General features: G+C 47.1%; 1 protein-coding gene across 2 annotated transcripts in view; it reads right to left on the bottom strand.

Annotated features, from left to right (window-relative positions):
- Positions 1-447: 447 nt before the first annotated feature.
- PLPP3 (phospholipid phosphatase 3) overlaps positions 448-13,151 on the bottom strand; it is a 62,465-nt gene continuing 49,761 nt past the window's right edge. For both annotated transcript variants that reach the window (XM_064665143.1, XM_064665142.1), the window contains exon 6: positions 448-2,282. In XM_064665143.1, coding sequence (XP_064521213.1) covers positions 2,157-2,282 — 126 coding nt within the window. In that variant the 3' untranslated portion in view covers positions 448-2,156. The remainder of the gene's footprint in view (positions 2,283-13,151) is intronic.

Genomic DNA, 13,151 nt, shown 5'->3' with positions numbered 1-13,151 from the left:
TTTCTTCTTTTCCCCTTCCACCCACACTTGCAACCCAGTGAGCTGCGTGGTTTTTTGTTCAGCTGCAAAGTGTCTGTTTTTCATGGAAAAGGTGTTTGTGCAGCCCTCCTAGGCAGGGGCTGTCCAGGACAGCCAGCAGCTGTTAATTTCTTTAAATAAACATTGCTAAACATGCCCTCAATAAAATGGGATTTGCTTTAAGACCAAGCATACCAAAGAACAGATCAATGCAAAAACTCCATGAGTGTCCCCAGTCAGGAGCTGGTGGGACTTTCTCACACGCCCATTGAAAGCACCATCAGGTCCTTTTAATCTAGATGTCCTCCTGAACCATCACATCCCCAAGTGTCATCCAACATCCACATCACAATCCCAACTGGGCAGGGACCTTATTTCTCTGGCAAGGGAAGGGCAACCCAAAGGCAGAACACAATGTGCACCAGGATGTTTAGTTGTGTTATGAGCTTTTATTTAAAAAGCACATTTATACAGCAATAATTTCGCAGATACAAACTTCAGTTTTGTATTCTACAAAAGTCTTTGAATATTCTTCTCTTTACAAAACGGAACATTACAAAAATACAGACAATTTAATATGATTTTTTTATACAAGTGTCTCTAATTGTAGTTATTTTCATTAAAATATTACTACCACAGACCTACAATATTTTAGTCGACTATAAAAAAATTAATTCAATGCTTTTTTAAGCAGCAAAATGTAAATAACACAGGTCAGGACACAGTTTATAGTCATAGTGGATATATCTAAAATTGTTTCAGAAATAATATTTTACATAGTTAATTTTTAAGGTTTTATACATTATTTATATAATATTTATAATATAAAAAAAATCATAGCTTGCTATAAGTTGAAATGATAGGACGGATTCTGTAAGAAGGATGTGCAAATGGCCGTTCTGCATGTTTTGCGGGATCCCTTTGCAAACGCGCTTGGTGAAAGGGCTGCAAACCAAGAACCTGTGGTTTCTGGGCAAAAAAAATTAGTCATCACACTCAATATTGGCACAACTGATTTACCACCAGTGTGACCCAGCGGAGCACAGGACCTGGTACCTGACATGGCGCACACCGGGGTGCCCAAGGGAGGAAGAGGAGGAGGAGGAGGAGGAGGAGGAGGAGGAGGAGGAGGGAGGAAGGGATGCACAAACCGACTGACACCCAGGTCAGGACGTGCCGCCCAGCAGCCCGTCCCAAAACTGCAGAATAAAAGTTTCCCCAGGACTCAGCCCCGAGGTTGTAGTGCGAACGAGTCTTCGGCAGAGCCGCCGCTACCCACTTGCAAACTGCCAGCTCCCGTGGGCACACAGAAAATCTGCTGTGATTTTTTTGGGGAGGGGGATGGCCAGGAAGTGGAGGATGCTCTTTTCATGAAGGGCCATGTTGGGGGCTCAGACAGGATGAACCCTCACCAGGGAGCGAGCAGAGAGGAAGAAATGTGGCTTCTCTGCGCGGAGGAGGGAGATCTCCAGCCTCACTGCGCGTCTCAGGGCCGCTTGTTAAAGGCAGGTAGTGTGAACAGAGAGAACAGAGACCCTTTGGAGATCTTGGACTGGGCAAGCTTCTTCTAAATTAAGTCACAGTATGGAATAGAGGAGGCAAAAATAAACTAGGATCAAAAGGAGAAAAAAGCATCTCTTACAAACCAACCCCAGATCTTGACTCAGTGCTGTTGCTTGTATATAGTGCTATACAATTTAGACATGAGTTGTTTTTTTTCTCGCAGGCATTGGAAATCTTCATAGTAAGAAAAAACCTAGGATGGCCAGCTTTCCAAAAACCCCTTAGTGTTCATTGGGCTATGAACAATTTGGCGTTCACTACAACATGAACACTCAAACCAATTGCACATCCAGAACTCCGGCACCTCTCTTTGTTCGGCTTTTGAGTTTTGTGGTTTTTTTCTTTCTCATTGTCACCTTTGCCTTAGTTGACCACCACCACCCCTTTCATCAAAATGTCGCAAGTTGAAAAGACCACAGAGTAAGACTTTACTGGTCGGGCAAGAAAGTCTCTCCCTACATTCTACTGTCTGATGAGATTTGAGAGCAGCAGGTAGTTGCTGTCAGCAGTCATTTTTTTGCCAAAAAAAAAAAAAATTAAAATAAAATACAACACCCATCCGATTTCTCGAAGTTCTACACCATGTTGTGATGGTTATTCCTCTCAATGATGTCCACAGGTGAAAGGATCTCCTTCCGGATGGGTGGTGGAGGCAGGCAAGTCTTTGTCTTGGGTTTGAAGAGATCTGAGACGTAAAACACCTGTAGAAGGAAGTGAAAAAGGCAAACTTAGCCACATTGGGTGATGCTTCGTTTGAAAAGTTGGTTTACAGAGTATATAGACATCTCTAATCTGCAAAAGTAGCTCTTTTTGTGCTATTGAATGCCTGCCTGTAACACCAATAGCTGTGAAATCCCAAGTGCCTGCTACCACCTTTCTGTACAGTGCAGAAAAAGGCTCAAGCCTCTCAAAACAGTGTAAAACCATGACGGAACAACTTCATTTCTCACTGCGTAATCACCGAGTGCAACACCCAAACCTCTGCTGAATGGGTTGAAAAGCCAGGAAACAGATACACGACCTGCACTCCAATAAAATAACAAAGGTCTCCAAAGGGCTGTCCTCACTCATGGTGCCTGGTTTCAGGGACGGAGTCAGTGTGAAACAATTCATTCAGCCAGATATGAGGTAGCCAATTAAAAGCTTTCAAATCAAAGCTGTGTTAAAAGTTATCAGCAATGAGTCAATGGTGAGTGATGCTCCTCATGCCCCCACCAAAGTACCGATACAGAGCCAGGGTTTCGTCCTGAAGCCAAAGGCTAAGGAGCGGAGGAGTTATTCCTGACTACTTCTTCCTAAATATCCCGTGATGTAAGCCCTCTCCAGGATGTGAAAAAGGTTGGCAATTTCGGAAGGTAGCAACACAATAAGAAACAAAATGCTGGGAGGAAACTTCCACATCCTCTTTTGGCAGCCACCGCACAAAGCTTATCAGTCCTCCAGGACCGGGGCACTTTCACCCTTGCCAGAGCTCAGCCCTGTTCCAGAAGGGAAAAGAGTCAGACAGCACAGATCCTCTGGACAGTGTGAGAAGTGGCAAAGACTCATAATTTTGTTACCTAGCACCAAAGTCTCAAGCTTCCGTCCTGCCACCAACTGCCTCTGCCAGCCCAAATTGGCCAGCTCATCTCGGACATCCTTGAGCCTTGATAATCTGGACTGAGCTGTGGGTTTGCTAAGCTGAAGTCCCAGGATGAGCAGCACATGGCCATAGGAATTAGCAGTACATTTGTGTTTTCTCCCACAGTACTCTAATGCAACATTTAAGCAACCAGATAAATCAGGTGAAAAAATAATTCCAAGATGCTCAAAGAATAATATTAGATTACTACTTCCAGGCTGGGTAACACAGGAAGGAAGCAAAGGTTTTCCCTACCTGTATCTCCATATTTTCTAACTACCCAGAGCCCTGTGCAGCAGGTCTAGTTGTCCTTGGAAATAACTTTGGCAAGTCCCTATCAGCAGATAAGGCACCAAGCTGAACAGACAGCAAACCTGTTGTAAGCAGCAATTTACTCCTACAGTTGTAACTGGGAATGCAGGAAGTTGAGCTGTTGTTGCTTGGCTTTTATTGCTTTGTGGAAAAGCAAAGAAGGAGACAATTTATAAAACAGTTCTTTTTTTAGTGTATGTGCTGGTGTCTGGCCATCTAATCGTATAACAGAGACCATAAAGTTGTTTACAGGGCATCCAAGTGGCAGCATTTGTACCTTTGGTTAAATAACAGGATCCAGCTGACCTCACCAAGGATCACAAGCTGGAGTCTGGCCTCTTGCTGCAGCACTATGCTGTAAAAGCATGTTGAACTGCTCTGGCACTGGTTTTCTTTTGGATTGTTAATAACTCTAACCCCCCCATTTGGCTGTTTTGGTGCACTTCTGATACCATCTCAAATACTTGTCCACCTTGGAGAACTGGATTCAATCAAAAAGATGTCGAACTTCTGCACCAAGATAGCCATGACAAATCAATTTATGGGAGGAGATTGCTGAGTGCAAGAAGCATATGGGGATTGCACTGAGTTTGGTCCTTATTTTGGACAGGAATGAGTTATGGTGGAGTGTCATCCTGGGTATTTTAGTTGTTACTGTGCTGCTTTTCAGGGTTTCATTCAGAGACTGGTTAAGAGGTTTCATTTCTCTTTAAACTGTATTTCACTTTAACATGGCTGGAGGTTATATAAACATTTATAGGAATCATGAAACGTGATCTATGGGGGTTAAAAGTGTGTTAAATCCTCCTAATGCTTGAACTGTTTAACACAAAAAAGGACTAATAAACGTGTGAAGTTTTTCACTTGGATTAGCTCCATTTCCTGTAGAAGGTGCTCTCCACCCATAAAGAAAACTTGACAGGAGAAGGCTGAGAGCATTTTATACAAGTAAGCCAATATCTTATATTCCAACTTAACAATTCCTATTACTTTTCATTATATTGAAGAAATTTTTAATCATATACAGAGAGGTTAAAACAACTCATCTAAGCTAACCAGAGCAACACTGGGAGCATGTCCTTCCAACATCCCCCTTTTCTCTCTCCCTCAGATGAGACATAAACTACACAACACATAGCAAGCATATAAAAACTATTTCTATTTAAGAAATCCTCATCGTATTTCATCCTGGATCCAAGTCTGAATGTTTCATCAGCTGGAAGTGCTTGACATTAATGTCTTCTGCTTGTTATTTCAGGCACTGAAAGACAAACGTGTCTGCTGCAGCACGACCTGGATTTAAGCTCTGGCAGCCTTCAGAGATGAAATCCACAATTGGTTTCTTCTGAAAATTATGGCCTGATAACTGTGGTGTTTTAACAGCTCTTGACTATCAGCAGAGTGGACTCCTGAGTGCTTTGCTGGGGAAGGGGTGGTTGAGAGCACCCAGGGTTGGAGGTGATGAGTCTCCAGGTCTCTCCCTCTGCTTCAGAGGCCCGGACACAAGAGCTGGGCAAGAACCACCAGAACATACCAATAATTTTAGCAAAAAGCTGCTAAACCACTCATTCAATGAAAACTCCAAGGAGTGCCAGGATGACTCTTCCTCTTGTCCCTCGCTGCCGCGCCCCAAGATGGAGGAAAGTCTGCCAGCCTCTCCTAGGCAAAGGGTCCCACCAGCAAAGCCAGGTTCTAGAGAACAGCAACATACCTGATGGTTCCTTGCAAGCTGATGAAATGGGACAAGGGTTGGGTTTAAACCCTGCCCTGAGTACTAAGCTGCGGCCTGAGACATTCCGAGTCACTGAGCTATGCCTGCAAAGGCCTTGGAGACAACTGCCCCTTCCACAGGCCAGCTGGGAGAGCAACACAGGTTGCCCCAGGCTTGCAGGCAAACCAGAGCCTGCCTGGGAAACTCCAGGCAGCTGCTTCCTATGTCGGTTTACCTCGACACAGGAAAACTAACCCAGCACCGCCACAGCCTCCCCTTCCCAGCACAGCTTCCAGCTGCCGGAGGGCTGGGAGGGGACAGCTAGGCCTGCTGCTTGTCCCAGCCAGGAAGCAGCCGGACACCCATCCCGAGCATCCGGAGAGCTATTGTCTTTCTGAAACTGCTGCTGGGATCCTGGGATGGATTGTCTGGTCCCTACTCCCCTTATGTATTGCTGTTATTCCACTTCTCAAGCATAAAAACACACACACTTCTCTCACTTCCCCCTCTGGATTTGCCAGCCCCGCATGGGACACCAGCATCAAGCAGTGGGAAAACCCAACAGCTACTGCTCAGAGAGTTAATAATACCTCATAAAAACTTTCCAACAATGACATTTTTATTTCAGCTTTGGAATATTATCAATGAGTGGGAAGTACATAAATAACCTATTCTCTTGTGGGGAGCATGTCTGGATGCACAGGGGATGTGCCAGGCCGAGGGGCCCGAGGTGACATGCGCAGTCACATACAACTCTATTGGCTGAAGAAGTCACATGGTACACAGGGATTTAAGAGTGGGAAATTTGAATAAAAGTTCTCCTTGACCATACCACCGACGAGGAGCGTCTTCATTCCTTGTTATACAAGGACCCATGCTACAAATGGCGACCCGACAGGGATAATTTTAGCTTATATTAAGTGAGATAAATATCCTGGATCAGGAGATTAGCCGGTAACTCCGGGATCGTCTCGATTTTTCAGAGACGGGAGTTTTTACCGCAAAAAACCTTGACGTCAATAATCCGTGGTCTTAGTGGCATCTAAGAGACGGACAGTTTAGTTTAGCGAGCTCAAAAATAGTAAGATAGTGCACAGAAGAAGAGAAGAAAGAAGTTGAAGAAGAAACCGAGAGGTCAAAACAGCCACCGAGAGAGCGAAGAAGGTCAAAGCAACATCAAAGACGGTGAGTCTGTCTGGAACGCATTCCGCACGTCTAAGACTGATCCCTGGGCGAGACGTGGCTGCAGCTCGGAGCCCCGAGCTGCGGAGCACCTTAAGATCGTCAGGGAAAGGCCTGTTTGATCCCTAAGTGTCGGTCATTTTTGATAAAGCGACCCTTCGCTACCGACTGTGTGGACCACGTGCAAAAAGCGGCTTGCCGCTGCCGCGTCCTAGCAACCCCAGCCACCGCTGACCCCCGCGGAGCCCCCGTTCCAGTTTTCTGTCCAGCAGAAACTGGCCGCGGCTCCCCGCCTGCTCGTTGCTGCTGACTGACCCTGCGGCGTGCTTAAAAAGCACTGCCAGCAAAAGCCCTTGCGCCGTGTTCAGACCGCGCGGGCTTTACGGAGGCGCCGAGCCGCGCCTTCCAATACAGTGCACTCCGACCCCCGCGCCGCCCAGTGAACCGCGGGAGCCCCCGGAGCCGCCGCTGCCACCGCTGCGAACGCCGCGCTCACCGGAGACGGAGCCGGGACCACGCCGAGCCGTCGCCACGTGACTGAGAGGCCGCCGCCAGCGCCGCCGCTTCGTTCGCCGCTTGCAGCCCGCGCACGCCGATCGCCGCAACCCCAGGTCACCGCCTCTACAGCCAGCCCCCGCGTCCGTCGCTACAGCTGCCCGTGCCGCCGCCGCCGCTTGCCGTCTGCCGCCTGCACCGGGACATCAGCCGCCGCCGACGGGACGCCACAGCCCAGCCGACAGTGAGCCAACACAAATCAACAAACCGACAGACCCTCTTCAGCAGCGCACCCCAGCAGCGCCGAGGCTCAAAGGTAACATGGGAAACTTTTTCCCTACCGAACTATCACGAGACACAGAAGCACTGGTTGCTCTGCTGAATCCTTACTATGTTCAGGTTACAAGGGCTGAACTCTCAGAGTTGGTGCGGCTCATTAAAGCAGCCGTACCAGAACTGCCTCTAGTTGAAGCCCTCAACATTCACATATGGGACAAAATAGGCAACCTTATCAAACTCAGGGCTCAGGGAGGAGATTCCCAGGCAAACAATGCTTATCCAGCCTGGCAAGCTATAATGACTGCATTAAGCAGATCCCATAAAAGAACGACGAACTCATACACCCCCACTCACGCTGCAACCAGCAGCCCCACTTTTACGCGCCGCAATTCAAACACACAAACCGCGGCGGGGGGAGGGGGTGGAGCCGTTCACAATTCAACTCTGGGGAAGGGAACAGGAAACTCAAGAGACACGGACCGGCGGGAGGGAGCGGGACCTCAAATGCGAAGTTCCAGTCCGTGGGACAGCAGCAGGGGGTCCCGTGACGGGGGTGGGGGGGCTAGTCCAGCTTACTTGCCAACCCATCCCGCACATGAACGCCGAGTACGCGCCCAGGGGCGGGCACCACCATCTCGCCCGCCACGCGATACGGACGCTGACCCATCCTTCCCCGCCCCTGCGCCGTCTTCCCCAACCACCACCACCACCCACCCACAGGCAGCCGCTTTCGCCGGAGCTGCAGGGGGGGGGGATTGGGAGGAGTGGGGGGAGGAGGAGGGGGATTTCGGGATAGCTCCGCCGGCAAGGGATGAAGCGACATACCGAGAGGGCACAATTGATAGGTGGGCTTTATGTAGGGAAGAGGCATTGCGTACTGGGGACTTACAAGTTATACAAGCATGTCCAGTAATTATCGGCCCACGTCAAAGCCGCAGATTCCAACCATTACCACATGAACTAACCAAAGAATTGAGACAGTTAATAAGAGAAACGGGTGTTTCATCCCCTAACACGCTTGCATTTTTAGAATCACTAAGTTCCACATATATCTTCATGCCTCATGACTGGAGAACCCTGTTACAAATAAGCCTTTCTAACACACAGTACAATGTATGGCTGAACGATTTTAGAGAAATCTGTTCTGCCTATGCTAATGACCCACAAGCAGGGGTATCAGCACACCAACTCACAGGGGATGGTAACTATCGGTCCATAGACGCACAAACCGGCTACAATAGAGAGGTATACGAAGTCATTGCAAAGCATGCCCTGCGGGCAATAAGGAAATTACCCTCATCAGACAGAGACGCAAACTTGTCATTTACAAAAATAGTACAGGGCCCAACAGAATCTTATACAAAATTCTTAGATCGGCTGCAATCTGCTCTGGATAGGCAGATTGAAAATGAGGAAGCCAGAGAAATCCTTAGCAGAAGACTGGCTTTTGAAAATGCTAATGTGGACTGTAAGAGAGTTCTGCAAACCCTTCCTAAGAGGGAAACTTGCAGTATCTCAGAATTAGTTCGTGCCTGCCAAGAAGTAGGTTCTTTAACACATCAATCAGATTTGCTAGCAGTAGCACTGAGTACTCAGTTAAGGACACAGCAGGGGGCCAGACCCAGAGAAGGTTGCTTCATTTGTGGGGCCCCCGACCATTTCCAAAGGGACTGCCCTCAGAGACCCCTAGCATTGGTACCTCGAAAGCAAACCAAAGCAAGGAGGATGCCAAAAAACTGGAGGCGAGGGGCGCTGTCGCACGCCCCGGTACAGCAATCACATGCGACACAAGGGAACAGGCTGGCGATTTGCGCCCCCCCAGCTCAGCCAGCGCTCTGTGCCCCTACACCCCAGCCAGCAATCTGCGCCCCTCCACCGCAGCCAGCGCTGGGCTGGACTTATCCAACAGGGACACAATCTTCATAACTTCCACTGACGTGGTGCTAATCCCAACTGGGTGTTGGGGTCCCCTTAATCCAGGGGTACATGCACTGCTGATTGGAAGGTCCTCCACTACCAGAATGGGTTTGTTTGTGCTGCCAGGTGTAATAGATTCAGATTCTCATAGTGAGATTCTAATAATGGCATGGACCCCTTCACCCCCCTGCTTCATCCCGAAAGGACAGAAGCTTGCTCAGTTAATCCCCTTCTACAGTGCCTCGCCTGCAGGGGAGGGGGGGAGGGAGCGGGGTTCAGGGGCCTTTGGCAGCACGGGACAACCACAAGTTTACTGGGCAACAGCCATCACAGCCACACAGCCGCTCATGACGTGCCAGGTTAATGGGCACCGATTTACAGGCCTTGTGGATTCGGGAGCCGATATTTCCATCATAAGGGACTCGGAGTGGCCACTTGACTGGCCCACTGTTTGCCCAGCTGCAACCATTCAAGGGGTGGGAGGTACACAAAGAACCAGACAGAGTGCTCAAATACTCACTGTCTTGGGACCGGAGGGACAATTAGCAAAGGTAGCTCCATTCATAGCTCCAATCCCTTGCTCTCTGTGGGGACGTGATATACTTTCACAGTTTGGCACAGTCATGCAAATACCTCCTGCAAGCAGCCAGGTTTTTCAATAGGGGCCATTGGTCAGCCGTCCCAAGCACCGATTAAGCTGGTCTGGAAAAGTGACCAGCCTGTCTGGGTAGACCAGTGGCCCATGAAAAAAGAAAGGCTTGATCATTTAAAAATGCTTGTAGAGGAACAATTAGAAGCAGGACACATTGTGCCAACAAATAGTCCCTGGAACACTCCTGTATTTTGCATTCCCAAAAAATCTGGCAAATGGAGGATGCTTCAGGATCTCAGAGCAGTAAATGCAGTCATTGAACCTATGGGAACATTGCAACCAGGATTACCCTCACCTGCGATGCTCCCAGCAAACTGGCCTCTGACAATAATTGATTTAAAAGATTGCTTTTTTACCATATTCCTGCACCCCGAGGATGCCCCAAGGTTTGCATTTTCCATTCCAGCATTAAACAACTCACAGCCTATGCAAAGGTATCACTGGGTTGTTCTCCCTCAAGGGATGAAGAACAGTCCAACCATATGCCAAACAGTAGTTGCAAATGCTATTCAACCCATTAGAAAGCGTTTCCCCTCTGCAATAATATATCAGTTCATGGATGATATTCTAATAAGCATGGCCACAGAAAATGAACTGCAAATTGTTGTTACTGCCTTGACTAATGCTGTCCAAGAAGCAGGCTTACAGGTTGCAGCAGAGAAAATCCAGCGATCGCAGCCCTGGACCTATCTTGGATGGAGAATCACGCAGCAACAGATTTCCCCACAGCCACTGCAACTCGAGGTAAAAGACACTTTAACCCTAAATGAGTTGCAAAAACTCCTGGGAGCTATTAATTGGTTAAGGCCTATTCTAGGCTTAACCACAGAGGAGCTACACCCTCTATTTGTGTTACTAAAGGGGGACTCTGATCTAACGTCTAACAGGTCTCTGACAGCAGAGGCAAAACAGGCGTTGGACAATTGTGCCAAGGCAATAGAATCTAGGCAGAGCAGAAGGAGAAATCCTGAACTGCAAATCTGCCTGGCCTTAGTTCCCAGCAGGTACCAGCCATTTGCAGTCTTGTTTCAGTGGGACCAGATTGAAAAGGACCCACTGCTGGTTCTAGAATGGCTATTTCTGCCCCACACCCCACCTAAAACTGTATGGACAATTAATGAAATGTTTGCTAAGCTTGTTATTAAAGGCAGAGCTCGACTACAGGAACTAGATGGAAGGGATCCAGCGGTCATCTACATTCCAGCCACGAAGGACAATTTTGCTTGGATGCTGGCTGAGGACACCGAGTTCCAAGCTGCCTTAGCAGGTTTTGATGGTAACATTTCAGTTAATCTCCCTAAGCACAAACTTTGGGCAGAAATCGGTAATTTACCTTTAAGAACCACAACTAGATGCAGGAGTGAGCCAATAAAAGGCCTCACAGTTTTTACAGATGCATCTGGACGATCACAAAAGGCTGCAGTGACTTGGGTGAATCCTGATACAGGACAATGGGAACAAAAAGTACAGATCATGAACCAATGCTCTGTACAGGTTCTGGAACTGGCTGCTATTCGTATTGCCTTGGAAAAGTTTTCTGAACAACCTGTTAATATTGTCACTGATTCTTGTTATGCTGCAGGGTTAGTTTCACGTCTAGAATGTTCATTTCTTCGGGATGTTTCTAACCCTCATTTGTTGTTTGAAATGCGTTCTATTTGGTTCCTTGTCAATCACAGAAAGTTTGATTTCTATATAATGCACATCAGGTCTCACACTGACATGCCAGGGCCAATAGCTGAGGGAAACCGGGAAGCTGACAAAGCAGCAATGTTCAACACAGTACCTAGGACCCTTGAGCAAGCAAAATTGTCCCATTCATTTTTTCACCAGAATGCACGCTCTCTAAAGAGACAATTCAAAATTACTATCAATCAGGCCCGAGATATCATATTGTCTTGTCCAGACTGTCAAAAAATCACCCCTATGCCATCTCAGGAAGGTGTTAACCCCAGAGGGTTAGTATCCAATGAAATATGGCAATCAGATGTTACACACATCCCAGAATTTGGCCCCTTGAAATATGTACATGTAACTGTAGACACACATTCACAGTACATCACTGCTACAGCACACACAGGTGAGAAAGCCAAGGATGTAATAAGACACTGGCTAAGCTGTTTTGCTACCCTTGGCACTCCAAAACAAATTAAAAGTGATAATGGACCAGCATACGTCTCTGAAAAGGTAAGGAACTTCCTATCAGAATGGGGAATTTCACATATTACAGGAATTCCTCACTCACCTACGGGACAAGCAATTGTAGAAAGAGCACACCGCACACTGAAAGAGATGCTAATAAAACAAAGAGGGGGGGAGAAGCTATGTAGTCCGCAAGAACGTTTGTGGAAAGCCACATATGTTATCAATTTTTTAAATTGTGACAGTGCTGAAAGAAGCAGATATGAGAAGCAGCACAAATCTCAGGCGTTTGCCTCTCCCAGGCCACTAGTCATGGTAAAAGATTTGATTTCGGGACAGTGGACAGGACCTTTAGATCTTATGACTTGGGGGAGAGGTTACGCTTGTGTGGCAACAGGAAAAGAACTGAAGTGGATTCCCTCCAGGTGTGTAAAGCCCTATTTGGATACACAATCACAGCTGCAGGAACCAGATAACTCAGGAGTTTAAAAACAGTTATGTTATGTTTCAGTTTATGTTAATGACCAATGTGGTGACAAGCAAACTGCAAATACTGGTGTGTGTATGTTTGTGCGTGAATGATGACGGCCGTCGTGTGTGAGCTGAGTGAATGAATAAGAGAATTGTGTGACTGGTAAACATAAAAACACAGAATACCTCACAAAACCACATTACCTACACCACAAGGTCACTTTGAAAGAATTGAGTTTTGATATGCTTACCCTGTTTCTTGAATAAAGTTGAAATCCCCAGTTATTAAAAAACCCTCAGAATAATAAAAGTTATAGTTTACACACAGTTAGGCTAAAGGCCCCAAGTTAATAAAATAGTTATCCAAGTTGCACTACCCTATAGGAATATAAGGTTTTAAAAGGTTTATGTTAGAGTTAAGAAGCTAAGCGAAGCAATGCGCTGGGTCGCTGCGAAGCTTGGTAGTTTACAATGTTCTGGTTGTTTGCACTGTTTTTTACACTGTTTTTTGTGACTTCTTTAAATATTTGAGAGAGGGGATGTGTGGGGAGCATGTCTGGATGCACAGGGGATGTGCCAGGCCGAGGGGCCCGAGGTGACATGCGCAGTCACATACAACTCTATTGGCTGAAGAAGTCACATGGTACACAGGGATTTAAGAGTGGGAAATTTGAATAAAAGTTCTCCTTGACCATACCACCGACGAGGAGCGTCTTCATTCCTTGTTATACAAGGACCCATGCTACATTCTCTCTCCTTGCAAAATGTAACATTAGTGAACTTAACTC

Source organism: Pseudopipra pipra, chromosome 9, assembly GCF_036250125.1.
Source record: "Pseudopipra pipra isolate bDixPip1 chromosome 9, bDixPip1.hap1, whole genome shotgun sequence".
Taxonomy (NCBI): domain Eukaryota; kingdom Metazoa; phylum Chordata; class Aves; order Passeriformes; family Pipridae; genus Pseudopipra; species Pseudopipra pipra.
Note: the sequence above shows the minus strand (reverse complement) of the source record. Positions and strands in the feature narration are given on the sequence as shown.